Source organism: Mauremys reevesii, linkage group 9, assembly GCF_016161935.1.
Source record: "Mauremys reevesii isolate NIE-2019 linkage group 9, ASM1616193v1, whole genome shotgun sequence".
NCBI classification, from domain to species: Eukaryota; Metazoa; Chordata; order Testudines; family Geoemydidae; genus Mauremys; species Mauremys reevesii.
Genome location: NC_052631.1, coordinates 98,866,558 through 98,890,693, shown reverse-complemented (window position 1 = coordinate 98,890,693; position 24,136 = coordinate 98,866,558). Strand labels below are relative to the sequence as shown.

At 40.5% G+C, this 24,136-nt stretch overlaps 2 protein-coding genes and 2 non-coding genes across 6 annotated transcripts in view; 1 reads left to right on the top strand and 3 right to left on the bottom strand.

The window, feature by feature from the left end:
* LOC120371809 (protein FAM122A-like) overlaps positions 1-24,136 on the top strand; it is a 132,467-nt gene that overhangs the window by 70,121 nt on the left and 38,210 nt on the right. The gene's annotated exons all lie outside the window — the stretch shown is intronic.
* LOC120371808 (protein FAM122B-like) lies at positions 3,575-22,498 on the bottom strand. Of its 3 annotated transcripts, XR_005584587.1 has the most exons (11): positions 21,957-22,498; positions 20,394-20,472; positions 18,355-18,411; positions 17,879-17,922; positions 17,744-17,798; positions 17,431-17,532; positions 15,983-16,071; positions 12,154-12,218; positions 9,016-9,171; positions 7,254-7,350; positions 5,993-6,037 (listed from the first exon to the last, which is right to left on the bottom strand). XR_005584587.1 is itself a non-coding variant. In XM_039488075.1 (10 exons), exons 1-10 carry the CDS (start codon positions 22,484-22,486, stop codon positions 5,887-5,889), a joined length of 1,266 nt encoding a protein of 421 aa, XP_039344009.1. In that variant the 5' UTR covers positions 22,487-22,495; the 3' UTR covers positions 3,575-5,886. The 3 variants fall into 3 exon arrangements, 2 of the variants coding, with proteins under 2 accessions (XP_039344009.1, XP_039344008.1); XM_039488075.1 differs by lacking the exon at positions 9,016-9,171 and having other exon boundaries at positions 3,575-6,037; positions 12,154-12,215; positions 21,957-22,495; XM_039488074.1 differs by lacking the exon at positions 9,016-9,171 and having other exon boundaries at positions 4,001-6,037; positions 21,957-22,490.
* On the bottom strand, positions 6,125-6,269 carry LOC120372745. The gene has a single exon (XR_005585165.1). It is a non-coding gene; the product is annotated as a small nucleolar RNA U109 (small nucleolar RNA).
* On the bottom strand, positions 8,994-9,124 carry LOC120372746. Its single transcript, XR_005585166.1, has one exon. It is a non-coding gene; the product is annotated as a small nucleolar RNA U109 (small nucleolar RNA).

The window sequence follows — 24,136 nt, the reverse complement described above, 5'->3', positions numbered from 1 at the left end:
CCAGGTCAGGAGGGAGCTTGCCTTGGCCCTGCTAGGCTGCCCACCGGACTTTTAGTGGCCTATTAAAATCTCCCAGATGGCTTTCAATAGCTGCTAGGAGACTGAGGCCAATTCTGGGAGATAATCCTATTTACAGAGCAGTGGTAATCCTAACGGTCCTCTACAGCTGCGAGACTTGGGTGACTTACAGAAAATTCCTGACAAACCTGGAACCCCAGCACTTTCTCCAGATGATCCTCAACATAAAGTTGGAGGATTGCCGTACTGTTGTCAGAAGCCAGCACTTTCACTGGTGAGGCCCAGTTGAATATCCTGCACCAGCTAAGGTGGAGCAGGCACTGTGTGTGCATGCCTACCACAACCACTCACTCAAGGAGAAAGGAAATGGGAAGGCCTAAAGAAATGCTTCAAAGACACCGTCAACACATACATCAAGAGATGTGGCATCATTACCATGCATTGAGAGACAGTAGCCCAGGACAGGGCTAACTGGCGAAGACTTGTCAGAGAAGGAATGACCACTTTTGAGGAAAATTGCCTTGCCCTGGTCACAGAAAAATGCCAGAAAAGAAAGAAAGGACAGATGACTGTGATGCAGCAATCATGGAATAACCTTGCCTTCTAACATCACCTGCAACATCTGGCAACGGGTTTGCAGCTCAACAAGATTGGACTCCTCTGTAACCAAAGGACCCATAGAAAATAAAACCTGTGGAAGAGATCATTCTCACCCAGAGGTATTGCCACCATCACCAATACTGACAAGATAAAAAATTAGGTTTTGAGAAGGCAATTTCAGATGGTGTGTTTCTGGTGGCGTGTTTTTTTTTTTTGGTGTGTGTGGGGAAGATATCAAACTCCTACAAGTGAGCAGGACATCACATGCTATTTCTGAACTACACACCTGAGGTCATCACCACCATTTTGCTGCAGGCCTACCACTTGGTTTGGAGGGAGAGACCCTGACATTTGGGGGTTTTAAAGTTTCCCTAGCTGAGATGTGCTATTAACATTGAGTTAAAATGATCTATTTGAACTCATTCTTTAGAGTAACAGACTCCAAGCTGAGAACCTCAAAAATTAAAGCCAAAGGCACCCTGTCTCCTTGAAAGATTAAACTGCTAAACAAATGTGATAGGGTATGCAGCCCACACTAGCCTCGAAGGTGTTAATGAGGCTGAATGGGGGGGGCAGTTAATCAGCCACAGCTGAGGGGAATTAAGTGGTCTAAGTAACCCCTGACTGATGATGGAGCCCAGCTGAGAAGGGACAGGCAGGGCTAGGATAAAGCCAGAAGCAGAGGGCTGCAATCCCTCTCCGGACATTACGAGGGTAGGAAGGAAATCTAGGAGAGGGTATAGGAAAAGGCTCAGGGGAATAGCAGCAAGGTTTAAGATAGTGCAGACCTTGGCCACTGATTAGAGCAGTGGTTCCCAAACTTGTTCTGATGCTTGTGCAGGGAAAGCCGGGCCGGTTTGTATACCTGCCGCAGGTCACTGCTCCAGGCCAATGGGAGCTGCTGGAAGTGGCACAGGCCGAGTGACGTACTGGCCACCGCTTCCAGCTGCGATCAGCCAAACCTGCGGATGCAGCAGGTACACAAACTAGCCCAGCCTGCCTGGGACTTTCCCTGCACAAGCGGCAGAACAAGTTTGGGAACCACTGGATTAGAGGATCCCTGAGCTGGAACTTAGAGTAAATGGCAGGCCTGGGTTCCCCTACCAGCCTGTGGGGAAGTGTTCACTGCCCAGCCAGTGCATGAGGTGGTTTACATGATAAAGAGAGAAAAAGCGCAGTGACCTGGCAGAGGGAGCATCCCAAATTGCAGAGAGAAAGCTGGAGGTGTGTGAATGGGCGACAGAAGGGGGCTTAGACCTGGAAAAATGCTAATGGCCAAAAGTATGTACTCTGCTGTTACAGACAGAAAAAGGCTTTTTTTGGTGGTTGCTAGAAATTAAGTGGTGTAAAAGGTGACTATCCTCCCAGTCTAAAAGGGCTCTCTCAAGGCACAGATGGAATATTTGTTTAAGACAGATGAGGAAAAATGCAACACTACTATTGACATTGGCTGTATGATGGTCCTGGAAATGAAGAAGCTTTTCTTACAATAACTGTACCAAATAGCTCTAAGGCAGTATTTTTTAGCTTTTCCTCTAAAGGCAAAGTAATCAAAGGCTGCAAAAGCTTAGATAAGAGAAACAAGTTAGCTGTACTATCCACTCAGATAGTAACTTCATAAAAGGAGTATGCAACTTTAATACAAAATTACTTTTTTATGGAGTTACCAGGAAGGGTGTAGGTGGATGATATTCCTTTACGGAAAAGAGGATCCCTCATCTTTACCTTTGCATGATAAATGGATTGGTGGTTGGCTCTACAAGAATGTTAATTTGCATCTGCAAACTAGTGAACATGAAGCAGATGATTCCATCCTATCTACAGACACCACAGAAAAACTTGTCCTAATCCTGCAGTGAGATTTGCTCAAATAAACCGACACAGAGCCCTATAGCTTTAATTAAGGCTCTGAGAGCAAAGGAATCTGCCCACACGGCTCTCACTGTGGGATTGAAATCTTTGACTTTCTGAAAAAATATGTAAATGTGAAATGTTAGTTAGTGCTTAGACATTTCAATTTACTCAATGACCAACTCTTCTCCCTTCAGTGTTTCTACACTACTCAGCAGGAGGATTGATTCATTTGTCTTCTGCATGGTAAAACTAGATTCCCCAGTGAAGGCTGTAGCACCAGCTATTGACATTTTCACATCCAGCTTACATACAAATACTGTAGGAAAGCTTGTTTAAACATACAGAATGTAGACAGGAAAAGACATTTAAGCACAGGCTTTTGTTGTTGATCCCACATTTAAAATTCAGCATTAGCATGAGAAAAAGCGAGGTAGACGTCACCAAATCAGAAAAGGGATAATAGAATAAAGATGATCCACTTCTTAGAGTAGGGCTTAGTCTACTTGATAGTTCTTAAGGCAGAGTGGCCTTATGGTCTGTATAACTATATATTCTGAGACAGAATATCCAGAAGGCTGCTTTATCAGACCTATACTGACGTCTGCAGGTATTCTGACTAGCGGACTTTCTTTCAATAACTATAGCTAACCCCTGCCAATTCTAAGAAGTATGGATGATAATACAGAAAATAAAGTACTCAGCATACGTAGTACACGATATTTGTTTGTTTTCCTTACACCCTTTGGCTATCTATAGCTAGGGCTGGGTTAACAGTTTGGGGTCTCTTTTCCTTAACAGCTTTAGAGTACAAATTCAAAATTGGTTCATAACTGGATGTGTATATGCTAGTCGCTCATATGCAATTTATTCTAACGTGTATTTCAAAGAAAGATTGACATGTCTAGTTTTAAAAGGAAGTGGTTTTACATGCAGCTAGTTGTGTGAAACAAATTTGAGTGAGACGAGGCCTGTCAGGACCACAAGATGACATGCATTATATCAAACAAGTGGACAGTATCTTAACGCAGTTTTAGTGAGCAGTAGAGACCTCCAAAGAGTGGAGAAGAGTCAGACCATTAAAAAAAAAAGGTAACAAAATTGAATAGTTGTGCATTTGTTTTATGAAGATTACATTCTACAAAGGCCAGTCCCCACTACTAACAAAAACAGAAATCTTGAATACAAACTTGTACAGAGAGAGTCAGCCCCCCCGCCCCCAAAAAAGCAATAGCTGTGTTCTCAGCTATAAGAAAGCATGCAGAAGCTTTGTTTTGCTACCCCTTGTGCAGATTTCTAAGTCAGTCACAGGACCGATAAAACGCATGGTATAATGAAACTGGGGCAATGATAAGTTGTACTTTCACAAACTATTGATCAATACTTTGCAAGGCTGTTTTGACATTTTGCAAAGTATTAGCATGGATAAAAATTATTAAGTTAAAGCCAAAATGCAAGAAATAGCACTGTGCATATACAAATAATATTGAATACTGTAGAGCTCATTTAAAAATGGCACCACTGGACAATATTTTACAATATGCACATTTATTTGAGGCAGGGAAACTAATGCTCCACAGGTGAAGTGATAATACAGATAAGTGCCTCTATTGGCCATTTATGGTACTTAGTACAATTTAAAACAAACACTTGAAAAGTAAAATGCTATGTAGGACAGGTCTATTGGAAACTAAACCTCTTTAGAGTGGAAAAAATATGGTGCTCCCACCCCATTCTTAGCCAGACAGTATTGCCAGAGACCGTGCTCATCTTTAAAGCACACTTACTTTAAATTCAGTGCTATTTTCTTTAAAAAATCCAAAGCTGTACTTTTAGATAACAAAAGCATTTGTGTTACCTTACAAACATTCAAAACTGGAAGCTTATGATTCTGGCAGACAATGTTGCATATTAAATAGAAACCAACCAGCAATTACTGAACATAAAAAACCTTATTCAATCATAAAAAAATACTATAATTCATCACCACAGACTTTTTTTACATAGTTTATAAATAATAAATAACAGTAGATTACAAATGGATTTATTTTAGCCCAGTTAGGTGGTCTTAAAAAGTATACTATTGTATTACCTCAGACTGACCAAGGTACTGTATCGAGACTACTACTCAAATGTAACTCCTTAAATGGTATGCAGACTAGTATCCAATCCAACCTTAAAGCCTTTCCCTAGAAATTAAAGTTAATTTAGTGGCCTGCCCTCTGTAAGGCAGACAAAGGCATAAAGCTATACAGCAGCTGTGACAGGAACACATACACTGCTATCTCACAGAATATTTGGGACTCTCCATAGCACCTCCCAATGGAAGAAACACCTTGAAAAACAGCAAGCACTAAGAGAAAGCAGCGCTGAAGACAGCATCTGGTAAGCACTCTACAAACTAAGTCTGTTGCCCACCCACCAGTTTTACATTCCTTAATTTTAACAATGTCCCCTAAGGCACAAAAATACCTATGGCCTCAATGCCACAGGAGACATTGATGACGCCATGCACATTCTTCTTTCCTCAGTAGTTTAAGTAACTTAGTTACTTGCACCATGCATTTTAGATCAAGGCAGGGATTATTTCTCCTTGGCCAAATATTTATGAATATTTACCATCTTCCATAGAATCTCCTGGATGAAAGGTGTGGGAAGAGAACTACGCAGTTATGTTAACCATGTTTCACACAGGGTATTTGTATTTCCCCTATTGATAAATATGCTAGTCACCCTAGAAGTGTCTGTGTTTTGTTTTAAACACAACCAACTTCCAGAACCATAGTGTTCAACTGCAATGAAGCAATTACCATTAGCACTAGAGACAGCCAAGCATTTCTTCCCCTTCTGTGGGAGAAATGGCTGGGGATAGCTGCAACTACAGAGTGAGAGGAATAATTTTACTTGGAGTTAGTGGGAGAAATTAGATATTTACCCCAACCAGAAATTGTTTATGAAATAATCTAGAGAAATCTAATTTACTACTAAAAAGAATCTGTCAAAGATAAATGAGTATTTCCAAACATCTCTGCAACCACTACATGTTTCTCCAGACAAAGTGACCATGACAGTAACAGCATACAGTATTTTCCTAGAAATAATAACACTAATATTGTAAAAAGATGCCTATTCCGGAATCAAAAGGTTTTTTCTTTAAAACGAAGAGTTAGTATAAACTGAACAGACATCTTGTTTGTAAAATAATCAAAACCAGACATTAATAAGGTCTAAAGTGTCCATTAAGGCTAAATCAAAACCATTGGGAAGAGTTGTCAAGAAATAAGATTACATTAATTTTCCATTAGTATTTTAATCCTCATGTTAAAGATTATCAAGGATCGGAGTTCTTCATTTCTCTGTAGAAATGTACAGCAAGGAAACAGCACAGCCAAACACTGAGAGTCAGAACAGATTAAGTCACTTAGGTGAGAGATCATCCATCAAAATGAATGAAGAGCATGAGTTTGAGCATGTTACTGGAGATTCTGTGGTAATGCTGCCTTTAGCCAGTGAATCAGAGGAAGAACCAATACTGCTGCTACTCCTATCGAGAATATCTGAAGACAAACTGGAGACAAAGGAAAATGGTTACTTAAGAACATGTGAACTATGGATTGGCATACCAAGCTAATGCACTTTAAATAAAAATATATATATATGTAGGAGAGACATACTACCACTCAGCCTTTACTGCAAGACTGGCAGCCCTGAAGACTCCTTATTTTCCTCTAGCATGTTATGGATACATTCATGCTCCTTAAGGGAAAGAGGAGCAGAATTTTTTTTTTTTAAACATGCATTATAAATTGACACCAAAACTTCAACCAGCTGTAGAATAGAAAAGTCAGTTAATAGAAGTAATGCCTTTAACAATTAAAAGGGAAATAAAAAATTTTTTCTAATGAAGATTCCAGTAATACAGCTATTTTGATGCCACTGATTAGCCAGTTGGCTCTCAAATACACCATTCAAAGCGGGATCTTGCAAAATAGTTTTTTTTCCCCCTTAAGAAAATTCTCCCACACTTGGATTTTAAAGGCTATCATGATTCCAGATTACTTGCAAACCGGCACTTTGTAACTGTTGAAAAATGCCACAATTCTCACTAATTCTAGGTGGCTTTCCAATTCTGTAAAACTCGGGAAGAAGTTAGTTATTTTAGAACCACTTAAAATTATTTGATGTCTCCTTGGAAAGAGACAAGACTCAAGCCGACAAGTCACCTTCCTGTTTCTATGAAACAGACATTAGACTGAGATACATCAATATAATCTTAACAGTGGAATATCATAATAAGAATTTGGTTTCATGTCAACTACTGGCCTCTGGGAATGCCCAGGAGATATGTGGTACTATACTTCCACAAATATTCTGCTCACTATACCATTCTGGAACAGCAGGGCACCTAGCAAGTGAAACAGACAGCAAATTATAGTCAATATTGAGTGATTTCTGCTTTGAGGGAAAGTAAGGACACCACAGAACAATATAATTTACTATGAAGCATCTGGTATGTGAGCAGCAAGGATTCCCTGCCTATTCCAGGTATCAAAAATGGTTCTTGTGAGATGTTACCACAAAGAGTGAAGCACTTATGGGCAGCTTGTCAAATCAGCCAAACAGCAAGCAAGAAAACACTAATTCCAGACAGCTGGAGAACAGTTTCTACTAGTCTGTAAATGCAAATTTAGCACAAGTTAAAATTCCTCTGAAAAACCAAGGTGCTGAGGATTTCTAAATGACCTCAGCTTTGGCATTTCAGTGTTTATAATACAATATTTTACCATGAACTGAAATCTGTCAGATGTGTAACATCAGGAGAAAGCATGTTGGTAGTTCCTTGGAAAAGTCTCTTTGGCTGGCTTTCAGTTTCCATTTCACCTGAGAAAAGTAATTAACAGTCAAACTTGTTTGGTTCTGTGAAATATCTTCAGCAGAGTAACTTCAAAGTTCTTTCTATCCAAGACTATTTTGGTTGTCCCATATAGTACGTAATTACATGCATAACATCTTGCACTGTGATCTTGTCAGATCTCCAATTCAACCAGGTCAGAGCTTGGTAAGAGCCCTAACACTCCTAAAGCTACAGGAATTGATTTGATTATTCAGTCCAACCTTTGAGTCTGTACTGAACTAATGCTTCAACATTGTTTAAGGGACACAATGTTGCACTGAAAGTGCAGCAAAACAAAGGCTCTGGCCACTAAGATCTCACAGCACTTTTCATAAGAGTTGGGATCTAGAACCAGTGTCTTGCCAAATTCAAACTCTGATTTCTTCCTGCCTATATCAACTCCTTTTACAGTTTCATTTGCATACCGTATTCTTCATTCCCTGCCCTGAAGTAATGTGTAGTGTTGCACTGTGCTGTTAAATAGGTGCTGGGTTCCAACATAGAAGTGAGCACTCTGCAGTGTTTGTTGAAATGTTGAATAGCAATTTGCCCCTTGTGCAGTGTCTCATACTCAATATTTTAGAAGGTTATTTGTCAGAGATGTTAAGCTTAAATTTTTATATTTAGAATTATAGAGCTTGCATATGCTTTAAAACATATGTTGTCAAATGTAAGTGATTTAAAAAGGACTCGTTCTTACAGCCAGCTGTATAACTTGTTTAAAACTGGGCTGCTATATGGACCAGTTTCCTGCCTTAGTAAATGGAAATATATGAACTTGGAGCTTCTGGCCATCCGCATATCGTTCTCTTAAATTAAATATTTACGAGCAGGCAATCGCTCCTATTTTGTTCACTTAAAAAAAAATCTATTGTCACAATATCAGTAACTTTGAGAACTTTAAACAGCATGTGTCCATTTTGGACCCAAGAATGCTCTCCTAGATATTAAGACCAATATTGACAAGCATGAAAGCACACACAAAGCCTAACAAAAAATATTTGGCACAACAGCTGATCACTTCTCCTTCCTCACTGCGAGACAGATTACATCCTCACCCCCCATGTAAACCCATTGACTTTTTTGGGATTGCAAGTGTAAAAGGCAGAATTGGGTCCCGTATCTTTAGTATATAATACCAGTGGTGGGCAACCTGCAGCCCATCAGGGTAATCTGCTGGCAGGTCGTCAGATCATTCATTTACATTTGCACGGCTGCTTGCAGCTCCCAGTGGCCGCGGTTTGCCATTCCCAGACAATGAGAGCTGCAGGAAGCGGCGTGGGTGCAAATGTCAATGAACGGTCTGATGGCCCGCCAGTGACTTACTCTGACAGGCCACAGGTTACTCACCACTGCCTTATACCGTGGGATGATCCCCAGTGCATTTATCAGTTTCTCATACAAAGTTCAGTTATCTGATACTTTAGTATTTTTCAGTTTCTTTTTTATTGCCAAGTTCATGAGATTTTTCAGATGTAGTTTAATTCACTGTCGACCAGTAAAAGTCTATTTGAAATTTGAGGACTACTTTTTCAGCTTCCAGTTAACTTATAGCAGTTCTAGTGCCAGCTTGGGGAACTAATTGAAAGACTTTACATTAAAAACATACTATAAATGAACTTTGTGTACATAATGTAGGAGAAATACACTACCACTCAGCCTTTACTCCAAGACTGGCAGCCCTGAAAACTCATTTTCTGTAGCATGCAAGGAATATGTTCATTCTCCTTTGATGAAATAATGATGGCTTCTATCATGCAGATTGAAGCTAAAGAACACAGATGTAAAATACTCGGGATCCTCACAAACTGAGAAGAAAAAGGTCAGACAACTCTTTCAAGAAATGTGAAATTCTACAGGAAGGCTGCATAGTAACATGTATCATTTTTACCACTAGAAGATATTTTAACAGCTAGCATTTCACTGTTTTACAATATAACACTTTGATATGCCGAGTCTTTCCTATTAGGGATTGTTTCAGTTTATGGCTATGACTATACATGTTACCATGTAATAAATGCAGACTAAGAACCACTAAGCAATTTAAGAGTTTAAAGAAACAAGAATTATGTATTTCAGGAGGATATAAAGGAATTAGATGTATTTAGAGTGACATTTATGATTAAGGACTTTTCATAAATAAGGCTAAGATTCTGTCATGGATATTTTTAGTAAAAGTCAGGGACAGGTCATGGACAAAAACCTCACAGAAGCTGTGACCTGTCCCTGACTTTTACTAAAAATATCCATGACAAAATGGGGATCTGCATCTGCAGGTCCCCACACTGCCTGAAGTGGGGCAGTTGGGCAGTGGCTAGGGTCCCCCACAGCAGCTGCTAGAGGCCACGGAGGTACCCAACAGCTCCCTGCCCTTGCAGGGGACCCTGCACTTCCCAACCACCACATGCTGAAGACACAGAGGTCGCTGGAAGTCATGGATGCTGTGACTTCCATGACCAAACCATAGTCTTATTCATAATTAAAACTGGTTTGTGTTTCCAGTAGAAGAGCAAACTCATTTCCAAAAAGCACCAAAGTGGAGTGGGGAATGGGAAAGCAGCCTCCTGTTTGGACTTTACTTGTACTGTGCTTTTGCTTTAAGTGGTCCACTCTAATGTACTTTGGCTTCTTACACTGAGTTTCACTATGGGTACTAAAAGCTGCTTCACATTCCCTCCTCAAAACTAGATAAGTGGCATCTGCAGCAAAGGTAGGGTTTTTTTTTTTTTAATAAAATTTGAAGTAAATTGGACCTGATTTGACAGATTAGAAGTAGGTCAATTTTGCCACTTTGCTTCTTTAAGAAAAAAAAATCAACGTCACAATTTCATAAATACATACTTGGGGAGAATAAAAGGAGATGTCTCTGGTATGGTTGAGTAAGGAAAGATCAACAGAAATGGATGGGAGTAGGTGGAGGGTGGAGAAGTACTTGCCACATACGCACTGATAAATTAGTTTTCTTAATCCCTGAGTTTAATGCAGTGTCCATTAATAATAGTATGGAATTTTTTTCTAAGTTTTACTTCAAACATCATCATATTTCTGGTTAAGAAATACAGATTTTCAAAGGGAAAAAAACACTATATGTACTCTGCTACTTCCATCCCTCTAATTCTCAAAAATATTCATCTTTTGAACTTTTGTAATATAGAACAAACATTGGATATAAAATTTCGAAGATATTCAGTAAACATATAAAAAGGAATACTTCTATAATTAGAATAAACTTTTGAAATGTACCACTATACAATGCATTTCCTTCAGATCATCATTTATGGAAGCCAGATTGTATTTAACCATCTTTGTTGTACTAGAAATCTGAGGGAGCCACAGAATACAGGGTGGACACCAATTTTAATAACTATTTAAATCATCAAGCTGGAAATCTTGATTTAAATAATTGATTATTATGTTTTGCATTTGTACTTCTGTTATTTTCTTAAGGACAGGCTGATTCTCATTAGTTGGTATCCACTGAACCATGGGGATATGCAACTAAATATAGCTTTTTATATTAAATTTGGTGTTTCTTTTTGCTAACCAGAAGGATACTCTATATTTAAGCAATTATATAGCTGAAATTTATTTATTCAGGTTACATTTTATGCTAAAATGCATAATTCATAAGTTTTTATTTACTAGATTAAACTGCTAAACAAACCACAAGTAAAGAGTTAATCTTTACTTGTGGTTTGTGTCAAGATCTATTTGGCTAGAAATTCAAATTCTATTAAATGTATAAAACCAGCATATTTTAAAAATAAAAGACTACCTTAAAATGTTGGCTATGTAAGAGAAAAATAAAAAAAAATGTTTTGTATTTAATACTAACTGAAGTATTATCTGTAGTTAGTGAACTGAATTGATTGGTTGGTTTTGGTCACCATGTCCTTCAAGATTTTAGAACTAGTAGACCTCATGCTCTCTCACATTCTTCCACTCTATGAACAAAAAGTGAGAAACAAGCTTTCCTGCTTTTTCACCTCCCAACTAGTTTCTTAACTTTGAAATGAAGTAGTAACTGAACTGGATGAATAAGCGGAAGAGAAAATATTCTCTTTATACTCTCAGAAGAGCCAGTCCAAACCTAGCTTAAATACTTAGACACTGGCTCGGGGTGCTTAACCTGAATTCTACCAGTTCGTGGTATAACAGTCTTCAAAACGTGGCAGCAAACATGCACTGCTTAATAACTTTCGTGTTTAGATTAAATGTTAGAGCATAAAGTAGCCTAGTAAAACATAGGATTGTCAATTTCAAGTTTAATTTTAAATAGGTTTATTTTAAAGACATAAGCCTGTATTTAAATTTTGATTTTTTTAAATGTTTTGATCCACCCTGCCAGAGAATCTAAAAAAGCCTCCCAGAAGGTGAAGCATATATATCTTAGAATTAGTCTTAATTTACAGCTTCCTGCAGCTAAAAACGATTGACCATCCAGCATAGATTTTGATTTACATCTGATTTTTAGCAAGTCAATCTTTCCAGTCTCCAGCCCATTTTTACTAATAGTCAAAGGTGAAAAACATTCCAAGTTTTAAATAGTAGATACAAGTGACTAGTCAGATTTATAAGTTAATTTATAGTATTTTAGGCAAGCCCTTTTGTTTTATTTTACAGCTGGAAGTCTGGATTGGTAAATACCAATACATCATGGAAGAGCGTGCACTATATTTTGAGGAAAGGCTACTGCTTAGCTTAGGACTTCCTGTCTTTAAATCCTAATGCTATCTAGTGACCACAATTCACAACCACATCTCTAAAATATCAGAAGTATTTAAACATACCTTTCCTTTTAATAGGGCCAAGAACACTGGGCCTGATGCAGTTGATTGGACTCTGACTCCTCCTGCTAAAAGAGCCAAGACTGGTATCAATAAATTCTAAAAAATTTAAGCTTGAACAAAATGTTTTATATACTAAACCAATATACAATCACATTTTAAAAACTGAATTCCTGTTTTAAAACAGTTCAAACACTTAGGCAATTGGGAGCCTGATACTGTAGTTAAACAGAAAAGTTAGCTTTTGAAATGTGTTGTGTCTCCTTAGAGAAGGATATTTACCATATGATCTTTGGTAGATCATTTAATTTCTCTTTACTTATGGAAAGTCAGCCTCATTTTATCCATTTGTAAGTCAGATATAATACTGCTTCTATACATCTGGGGGGTTTAAAAAGTCTGTCTGGTAAGCGCTCTGAGATTCTCTATGAAGGACCCAGTCTAATCTAAATTTGAAGAGAATTCAAAGAACGCTAGCATTCAACTTCCTCTTGCAAAGTTTAACGTTCAAAGATTTTTTGGGTGTGTGGGGCAATGGTGGAGTCTCTAATTTCAACATCAGGGCAGTTAAAAAAAAAAAAGCAGCTCTAAAGATGACCTGTTGACAAAATATTGAAAGAACATAAGAAAGGCCGTACTGGGTCAGACCAAAGGTCCATCTAGCCCAGTATCTGTCTACCGACAGTGGCCAATGCCAGGTGCCCCAGAGGGAGTGAACCTAACAGGCAATGATCAAGTGATCTCTCTCCTGCCATCAATCTCCATCCTCTGACGAACAGAGGCTATGGACACCATTCTTACCCATCCTGGCTAATAGCCATTTATGGACTTAGCCACCATGAATTTATCCAGTCCCCTTTTAAACATTGTTATAGTCCTAGCCTTCACAACCTCCTCAGGTAAGGAGTTCCACAAGTTGACTGTGCGCTGCGTGAAGAAGAACTTCCTTTTATTTGTTTTAAACCTGCTGCCTATTAATTTCATTTGGTGACCCCTTTCTGGAAATCCCTAGTTCTTGTATTATGGGAATAAGTAAATAAAGAAAAGTATCCACTTTCTCAACATCACTCATGATTTTATATACCTCTATCATGTCCCCCCTTAGTCTTCTCTTTTCCAAGCTGAAGAGTCCTAGCCTCTTTAATCTTTCCTCGTATGGGACCCTCTCTAAACCCCTAATCATTTTAGTTGCCCTTTTCTGAACCCTTTCTAGTGCTAGAATATCTTTTTGGAGGTGAGGAGACCACATCTGTACACAGTATTCGAGATGTGGGCGTACCATGGATTTATATAAGGGTAATACTATATTCTCAGTCTTATTCTCTATCCCCTTTTTAAAGATTCCTAACATCCTGTTTGCTTTTTTGACCGCCTCTGCACACTGCGTGGACATCTTCAGAGAACTATCCACGATGACGCCAAGATCTTTTTCCTGACTCGTTGTAGCTAAATTAGCCCCCCCATCATGTTGTATGTATAGTTGGGGTTATTTTTTCCAATGTGCATTACTTTACATTTATCCACATTAATTTCATTTGCTATTTTGTTGCCCAATCACTTAGTTTTGTGAGATCTTTTTGAAGTTCTTCACAATCTGCTTTGGTCTTAACTATCTTGAGAAGTTTAGTATCATCTGCAAACTTGGCCACCTCACTGTTTACCCCTTTCTCCAGATCATTTATGAATAAATTGAATAGGATTGGTCCCAGGACTGACCCTTGGGGAACACCACTAGTTACCCCTCTCCATTCTGAGAATTTACCATTAATTCCTACCCTTTGTTCCCTGTCCTTTAACCAGTTCTCAATCCATGAAAGGACCTTCCCTTTTATCCCATGACAGCTTAATTTACGTAAGAGCCTTTGGTGAGGGACCTTGTCAAAGGCTTTCTGGAAATCCAAGTACACTATGTCCACCGGATCTCCCTTGTCCACATGTTTGTTGACCCCTTCAAAGAATTCTAATAGATTAGTAAGACACGATTTCCCTTTACAGAAACCATGTAGACTATTGCTCAAGAGTTTATCTATGTGTCTGACAATTTTATTCTTTACTATTATTTTAACTAATTTGCCCGGTACCAACGTTAGACTTACCGCTATGTAATTGCCAGGATCACCCCTAGAGCCCTTTTTAAATATTGGCGTTACATTAGCTAGCTTCCAGTCATTGGGTACCGAAGCCGATTTAAAGGACAGTTAATAGTTCCACAACTTCACATTTGAGTTCTTTCAGAACTCTTGGGTGAATGCCATCTGGTCCCGGTGACTTGTTAATGTTGAGTTTATCAATTAATTCCAAAACCTCCTCTAGTGACACTTCAATCTGTGACAGTTCCTCAGATTTGTCACCTACAAAAGCCAGCTCAGGTTTGGGAATCTCCCTAACATCCTCAGCCGTGAAGACTGAAGCAAAGAATCCATTTAGTTTCTCCGCAATGACTTTATCGTCTTTAAGCGCTCCTTTTGTATTTTCATCGTCAAGGGGCCCCACTGGTTGTTTAGCAGGCTTCCTGCTTCTGATGTACTTAAAAAACATTTTGTTATTACCTTTGGAGTTTTTGGCTAGCCGTTCTTCAAACTCCTCTTTGGGTTTTCTTATTACACTCTTGCACTTAAGTTGGCAGTGTTTGTGCGCCTTTCTATTTGCCTCACTAGGATTTGACTTCCACTTTTTAAAGGAAGTCTTTTTATCTCTCACTGCTTCTTTTACATGGTTGTTAAGCCACGGTGGCTCTTTTTTAGTTTTTACTGTTTTTCTTAATTTGGGGTATACATTGAAGTTGGGCCTCTATTATAGTGTCTTTAAAAAGGGCCCATGCAACTTGCAGGGATTTCACTTTAGTCACTGTACCTTGTAACTTTTGTCTAACTAACCCCCTCATTTTTGTATAGTTTCCCCTTTTGAAATTAAATGCCACAGTGTTGGGCAGTTGTGTTCTTCCCACCACAGGGATGTTGAATGCTATTGTATTATGGTCACTATTTCCAAGCGGTCCTGCTATAGTTACCTCTTGGACCAGCTCCTGCGTTCCACTCAGGATTAAATCTAGAGTCGCCTCTCCCCTTGTGGGTTCCCGTACCAGCTGCTCCATGAAGCAGTCATTTAAAGTATCGAGAAATTTTATCTCTGCATTTCATCCTGAAGTGAAATGTTCCCAGTCAATATGGGGATAATTGAAATCCCCCACTATTATTGTGTTCTTAATTTTGATAGCCTCTCTAATTTCCCTTAGCATTTCATCATCACTATTACTTGTCCTGGTCAGGTGGTCGATAATAGATCCCTAATGTTATATTTTTACTAGAGCATGAAATTTCTATCCATAGAGACTCTATGGAACATGTGGATTCGCTTACGATTTTTACTTCATTTGAATCTACACTTTCTTTCACATATAGTGCCACTCCTCCCCCTGCACGACCTGTTCTGTCCTTCCGATATATTTTGTACCCCGGAATGATTGTGTCCCATTGGTTGCTCTCAGTCCACCAGGTTTCTGTGATGCCTATTATATCTATATCCTCCTTTATTACAAGGCACTCTAGTTCACCCATCTTATTATTTAGACTTCTGGCATTTGTGTACAAGCACTTTAAAAACTTGTCCCTGTTTATTAGCCTGCCTTTTTCTAGGAAACTACAGCCACCTTTTAAAGCAGGACAAAACTAGAACCATCCAGAAGTCACTTTATTAATGGATTCCAGTTGAAATTACAAATGAAAATTGCTTCAAACCAATTTCCAGGCCTGAATGTTAACACTGAACTGTCTTAAACTGCCAGACTACTATTGAAACTAGGCATTTGTTACTTTGAGACAATTTGACTTACTTTGAGAATCGCCTTGTCGGACTAGGAATAGGACTTGGAGGTAATCCATTACTACTCACAAACATTTGTAAGGATGGTGAAAAACATTGCTGGGAAAAGAATTACACAGTAAAATACTTCCGCAACTTCCTTTTAAATAATCAATACTTTTTCCCCACCCCAACCAAAACCCCCAGTGAAAGTAACAAGGCCAACAATACCATAACCTACTGGAAGCTTGAATAGGAAATTAAAACCAAATTTAAGAGGTCTGTAAAATTGAATTTACAAAATATTCTAAAAGCATCACTTCATTCAAATTAGCAGTCAAAATGCTTCAAAATAAAAACTCTGAAATCAAAAGATAAGATAGAGAAAGAACCATGTTATCCAAATAGGATTTGGTCCCTGTTCTGCCCTTACTTCGAAACACATCAGTACAGAGGACTATATTAATCTTTATACCACTCCTCTCAAAAAACAACCCATGCTTATTTAAAATACTCCATATGTTTTTCTCCTGTTGAAAAAAATTGTAATATGAATTTGGCAACAGTGTTTGCCTCTTCGCATCCATTCTGTGCTCCTGCAGCTGAACCCAGCCAACGGAGCTGCATGCATACTGATGTCTGTCAAACTCAGTCAAGTCTGCTTTGAGACAGTTGTAATCCTCCTAGTACAAACACTACTATCCAGACAAACAGCCAGCATCTTACCATCATACACCAGCACTGCTTAGAGCCAGTTTCCCTGACAGTGGTAAAAATACTGTGGCTGTTCTGCACTGGCAATAGTGAGTGCTAACACTGGTTGAGCTTCCATGATACAGTAACCATGGAAGAATGTGATAACTTCAGTAAAGACAAGGCCAAGAAGTAAACATGGTTGCTGATTTCCACCTCAATCTCTATCGGATTCTCACTGGGAGGGAAAAAAAAGTGGTGTTAGGGGGAGGGTCTTTGTCTCCACTCCACCCTTACCAAGTCTGCAATCAAGAGATCCAGGAGCAATGCAGAGTAAAAGGAAAGATCTGTAAACTGGGGTCTTGGACTCCTCCCTCTCTCTCCTCCACACTCATACAGCTTATATCTAAATCTTGCTGCTTCCTCCACAGTATTTCTAAGATCCATCTTTTTCCTTCTGTTTAGAAAACTTAAGATCTCATCCAGGCCTTCAACTTGATTACCACAGCCACTTCCCTAGCATCTTCCCTCCCCAAAGCACAAAAAATGCAGCTGCTGAAGTCACTCAGTATAGTGAAGGAACCAGGAAGTCAGCAGATCAGATTTTGCAGGCTTAGGTAGTAAATTTTAGATATTGAGAAAAGTCAACAGTAGTTAGATTTAACAATGGTAATAGACTTTTTTCTTTAAAAAAAGTAAATTAGTTTGGGGAGTTTAAAAAAAATCCTTTGCAGTTCATCTTAATCTGAAATGTGTGTTTTCTTTCTTGTTCTTTGTTTATCCTACCTTCCCTATTCCTCGGGTGGGTGAAGGTGCTGGGGAAACTGGGATGAAGTCTATTCTCTTTGGAGAGGAAGATTTCTCAGACTTGTCCAAGTCATTGTCACTCTGTAAATACAAAATGTCATCCTTAAACTGACATAGTACATTGCCTTACAACCTGAACCACAACATTTCAATGGCCAAATCAGTGGAGCAACTAGAACACCAAACTTATGTTTTCTAAAATTATTTCCCAAGTCATTTCCACTTTTTCCTTAAATCCAATGGTTAAGTGTAGAAGTAGAATTAAAAATTTAAACATCTGTAAAGAGATTACCAGACTCAAGCTTTCCTCCCATGACTGGCTTATCTGCATTGCTGTTTGCACTTCCCTAAAACACAAAAAATCCCATCAGTGGCTACAAAGATGACAAGTCTGGCTACTTTCTTATTTTGTTTCAGTCACACTCACCTTTCATGTGCTGTTTCTCTGTTCATTAAATCCACTCCTTCCTCCTGCAGGAGATGAGCACTATAAGCTTTCACAATATTTAGTTCATCATGGTACTCAAAGCTGAATGAACTCTTTCCTAGTTCAGTCATCTGCCTTTAGAATTTAAACCAGCAGGAGTAACACTCCAGAAGGAAAGGCCTGTCATCCATCCCAACTCACCACTTCTCCCTGTTCATCCCAGAGCCCCATATCTAGATCATAACAATAGCTTTATAAGTGCTGAAGCACTTCAATATGAAGAAACAACAAGCCCTGTGAGGACACCACACCAGACTGTACGTGACACTGCAGGTTAGGGGATGAAACAGAGCTAAACTGATCTAATGGAGAAGAAACGCCAGCAGTGTCATTTCCATATCAAATACTGCATGAAGAGAAGGAAAGTTAAATGTTTTGATAAAATATCACATCTGAAGTAGAATAATGCAATTTACCCTTCTGATTTGATGAAGTCTGCTGCTAGGAATTCGAATTGGAGATGACGACAGCAACTAGAAAAGAGTAAACATCCACTTCTCAATCATAAATCAGTAGTCTGCATACAGACTATTCTCAGTCACCTATGTTCTCTTTAAATTAGAGTTAAGATAGCCACATGTCAATAAGTGCTCAGAACTCAGACCACATAGTAGTAAAATGATAGTTGACCTTAGTATAGCTAGTGCTGTCTTCTTACCAAGTTCATTCGGTTAATCAATGGATGGCACAGTTCTCAGCACTGTAGGATGCCACTGGCTACTGCCCTCAAATGTAGTAGCAATAATATAAACCATTAAGAAAAGGTGGGGTACTGTAATAAGAATGTGAGCATAAGTTAGAACAGTGGTTCTCAATCAGGGGTACACCTATACCTAGGGGTACACAGATGTCTTTCAGGGGGTACATCAACTCATCTAGGTATTTGCCTAGTTTTACAACAGGCTACATAAAAAGCACTAGCCAAGTCAGTACAAACTAAAAAGTTTCATACAGACAATGACTTATTTATATGGCACTATGGACTATACACTGAAATATAAGCACAATATTTATATTCCAATTGATTTATTCTATAATATGGCAAAAATGAGAAGGTAAGCAATTTTTCAGTAATAGCGTGCTGTGACATTTATATTTTTACGTCTGATTTTGTAAGCAAGTAGTTTAAGTGAGTACGCAAGACAAACTTGGGGGAACGCAAGACAAATCAGACTTCTGAAAAGGGTACAGTAGTCTGAAAAGGTTGAGAGCTACTGAGTTAGAACATTACAAAGTTAACTATGTACTTGTGAACAAAATCTTTCCACTGTTCTTAAACCTTAAACCCAGTAATTTATCTCAGATAATCTAGAGATGAAGTCAAATCAAATGGTATCACAAATTTTTAGAAGTGCCAGTGGGAAAAGTTGTAGGGAATTTAAATATTGGAAATAGCACTTTGCAATAAACTTAGCCCCTTTGGGGCAAAGACTGTCTTGTAGCTAGGTCTATACAGCACATAGAGCTAATTGAGGGCTTTGGGCACTACCATAAAATAAGTGTTTACTATGACTACTAACAATATTAGGCATAGTGCAGACAGTGAAGTGACAGCTCCATAACAAAAAGCTTAGAACCGGAATTCTGTCACTCTTTTGCTAGGCTGAATGTAAGACAGAGGCAATAGGTATTTTATAGATTTTTAGGACCTTTCGAGTCCCATAACCTCTCTAAAGAACCAAGACCTAATCTTTACTTCCAGGGCTTTGGAGTGGAGCAGCTCCAGAGCAGTGGAGCTGCAGGTTTTTGCCTGGAGCGGAGGCGGAGCACAGCTCCAGAGCCCTGTTTAAAAACACGAAGAAGAAAATGATTTTAGCTGAAAAAAAGTAATGCTATTTCTCGTGATTTGTCCAAGTTAACAACTGATTGGGAAACACGTAAGAGCGACCTACAAACATCTTTGAAAAGTGAAATAATTACAGGATTGTATGCTGAAAGCCCTAAACAGTAGTCAGTAGAATAACATTCAGCATATAAATTACTTTAAAATTACCTTCTCTTAATCTGATCCTGTGACGTCAGCTGTCCACCTCTAGCACTAGTCACCCTACCAGAGAATCAAGTAAATGGAAGGTTTGTGGGGTTTGTTTTTTTAGACACAGTTCAACTGTGCAAGGTTATTTTAAAGTGAGATTGCAATTACTCTTTCCCACAGGCAAATTCAATGCACTGAGCTTTGAAACCAGAAGAGATGCTGGGTTCCACTCTGTTATGGTATCCCAACTACAGGGCAATTTTAACCAAAACAAAAAGACAGGGTATCAATCAGTAATATGCTTTGTGAGGTATCCTGCTTACATCTAGTAAATTTCTTGATTGTTCAGAGGAAATATGCTTTAAAAGAAATCCATTTTCCAGCCAGGAGGTCCGTAAGAATATTTCAGTACAGCTTTAAGTTTAAACTTTTTATTTCTCCTCACTCAATTACACATTGTTGAGGTGTGAACTTACTTACCATACTGTGACGGTTCATAACCGTTGTACTGTTCCTGCGGGTTCGCAACACATAAGGCTGAAAAACCTGCGAATTATCACTGAAAGAGATTACAGTAGTTACTTTAACTTAAGGCACACATCAGTGATACAATCTTTTTGTATTACATTTTTCAAGGATACTGACATTTTCCCATTCTATTTGGAGTATTACTTCAAAAACTAAAGAAGGTAAGAGCATGGGGGATACTAGCATGTCATCTTTGAAGAGCTAGACTCAAGTTTCTCTCTAGCTGAGTGAAATTACTGGTCTCATTCTACTTTTCAGTATCTGAAACACTAGTATTTTTTGATAAACTGCTCAGGGGCCTTTTATAAACAGCCATCTTCCTTAAGTCTAAAAAAATTTTTTTTAGAAAAAAAAAAACAGCTACAGGTATGATCTTTAGAAGTGTGTAACCAAACCTTTTCTGATTAGGGTGTGCTATTCATCAGACCAATCCCCGGGACTGAAATGAGCAAGCAGATGCTAGACTGGTGCCCACACTCTTGCTTCCCCCAACTAGGGTTTATACCATTAACACAATTCTAGCATTGCAAAGAACCACAAATGGTCTGAAGAAGTGACAGTTAAACTGAGCCTAACCTACATGGAGAACCTGGGGAATTATATGGAATTAGTTGTCCATAAGAAGCAACAAAAAGTGACGCAACTACTGACAGTAGTTGAAGAGGAGTGCCTGTCTTGCTTGCTCATACAAAGGCTTAGTGCACCCCACAAAAAAACTGTATAATTAACCCATTTCAGGGCTAGCCCAATGCATTATGGAACTCCTGGCTTGCACAGTGCACTGCATCATGGTTGGGAGGAGCCACTTACGGGCATTCTCCCAGCTGGAGTCTCTACTGAAGTTTGAATAGGGATCAGTTGAATAAGCATCAAGATGGGGAGAGAAGGGCTGATAGATACATTAGATCCATCCTCTCACCTGAGGGGAAGGAAGCAACCATCAAACCCCATAGCTTCCTCTCAAACATGGGGAAGACAAGGCACTGGATGGTAGGAGGATGCCACGGCAGGGCCCCCATCTCACCTGAGCCCAGGAATGGGCACACACCAGGCCAAAGTCTCTCGGCCCCACCTTACAGACCATAGATGCAAGGGAGGGGGCAGCTACCACACCCCCCGGCTTGAAGTGGTTTCCATCACATACAGTATTTGGTTCAATGGCTCTCAGCACCCCACTGTATAAATTGTTCCAGTGCCCTTGCTATGGACTGCGGGGGTGGGGGGCAAGCCACTCGGGCCAGGTCTCACCTCAGCCCGTGGATGGGATGGGATGGGATGGCGGGGGCAGGCCCGGGTCTCTCACCTCAGCCCAGGAATGGGATGAGATGGGGGCAGGCAGGCCCAGGTTTCTCTCAGCTCAGCCAGGGATGAGAGGTGATGGGGGCAGGCCCGGGTCTCTCCCCTCACCCCGGGGATGGGATGGGATGGGGGGGGGCAGGCAGGCCCGGGTCTCTCCCCTCAGCCCGTGGGTGGGGTGGGGTGGGATGGGGGGGGGGGCAGGCCCGGGTCTCTCACCTCAGCCCGTGGATGAGGGGGGCACTGTTCGATCTCCTCAGGCTCCCCCCGTCGCTCGGGGCCGGCGCGCTCCCCGCCGGCAGCTCCAGGTCCAGCTCCATTTTCTCTTGAGCCATCGCGGCGGCTCCGGCTGCTCCCGCTCCGCCGCGAGGCCCATTCACTGGGGGCGGCCGCAGCGGCTCCTCATGCCGCCCCCTGCCCCGATCCGGCCCGGCCGCCCCTACAGGCCCCGCACAGGCCGCTGCAGGCAGAGTCCGGGGGCGCGGCGAGCCCGGCGAGCGGGGCGGCACCAGCAGCGCCCCATGCTGGGGAGACGAGAGGGGGCGGCGCCTTCCCCCAGCCGCGGCTCCTCTCGGCTCCCTGCGCGCGGGGCCGCCCTTGCCGCCGCCTCGGGGAAACAAGCGACCCGGCCTAGAGAACCACCACACAGAACGCGCCGCCACTGGAACACTGCGCATGCGCCACACGCAGCCGACTTGGGGGGCCAAAAGCTGGTGTGTTGTAACTGCGCATGCGCCTTTTAGCCGCATCACACCAATGCGCATGCGTAGAAGAACCTCGTCCGGCCAGCTTTGATTTCAAGGAGAAGCCCAGGCGCCTGGGAAGGGCGGGTGCGCTGATTGGCTGAACAGGAAGGGCGTGTATTTGAAATGGCCCAATAGGCAGTAAGAACTGTGACGTTGTGGAATGGTTGGAGCCTGAGTTTTTGAATGTTGGATGTATGGAGTATGGGTTCGAGTCCCACTATTACCACTAGTGCCTTGTGGAATTTTCTTGGAACGTGTTAATTAGGGGTTCTGCTTGTGCAATAGTTTTACTATATTATCCATGATGGCAACACCTCATAGCAGCTTTCCTGTGGTTTGCTCTACTAGACTAGAATATGACCATAGCCACATCACATAACCTGGTGTATCCGTCCAATCTGGTAGGTGTTTAAATGATTGCCAAAGACAACAGAAATCATCGGGGATTTGGGGCACCATTGGTGCACAATTAGCCCTTATCTTCAGGAATTTGCTACAAACATTTGCCAAAATGTGTACAGTATGATTCCTCCAAGATTTCTCATGTAGTTTTTGGCTGTATGTGATCTTATCCTTTGTTGGCCAAGCAAAGCAAGGTCAAACACTCAACTTGATTGCATTTCTATCTTTGCCTGCCTGCCCTGTAACATGTTAAGTGAGGAATGTCACAGTATGGTTTACCAGCACCTTTATGAAGATGCTGTCTTTTTCTCCAGAATCTCAGTTTTCGTTTCTTTTTCTGAATCTGCAGGAAGCCTAGAACAATCGTTCCGATAGAGTTGCCAACTGACTAATCACACAAACTGAAACACCTTTGCCCTACCCTCTTCCCTTCTCCCAGGCCTCGGCCCGCTCACTCCATCCCCCCTCCCTGTGTTGCGCGCTCTCCCACACCCTCACTTAGGCTTGCCAACCCTCCAGGATTGGCCTGGAGCCTCCAGGAATTAAAGATTAATCTTTAATGGAAGATTATGTCATGTGATGGTATCTCCAGGGATACATCCAACCAAAATTGGCAACCCTATTCACTCACTTTCACCAGGCTGGGGCAGGAGATTGGGGTGCGGGCTCTCGGCAGGGGCCAAGGGGTTCAGAGTATGGGAGGGGGCTTCTGGCTGAGTCTGGGGCAGGGGGTGTGTGGGGTGCAAACTCTGGGAGTGCTCCACGTGTCCCCACAGCTCCCATTGGCTGCAGTTCCCAGATAAGTATCCATAACAATAGCTATATACAAAAAGGAGTATGTGTCATATGAAGATTCATAGATAGATATATAAACGGTTATGTATGACCATAGATACATGGCTGAGTATATATTTATGGTAATAAGCAGATAAATAGCTATAACAATATATAAGATGATAGGTAAATATAGATACAGGAGTAGGTATATATATATATAGAGAGAGAAATACGTTTGGCATAAATAAATATTTGAGGGGTTTGTACTGCCAAACATCACTGTAGTATCTGAGTATTGTCCATATGAAATAGATTATCAATAATGAAGTCCCTAACGGACTTAATGGAGTCTCTACTTCTTTTTCCTTATCAGATTTTAGGAAGATCTATTTAGGTAGCTGTATTAAGGGTAGGTAGGTGGTTGGTGTGAGTGTTATTTTGTTTATGCTGGAAGAGGTTTAACAAACAGAAAAG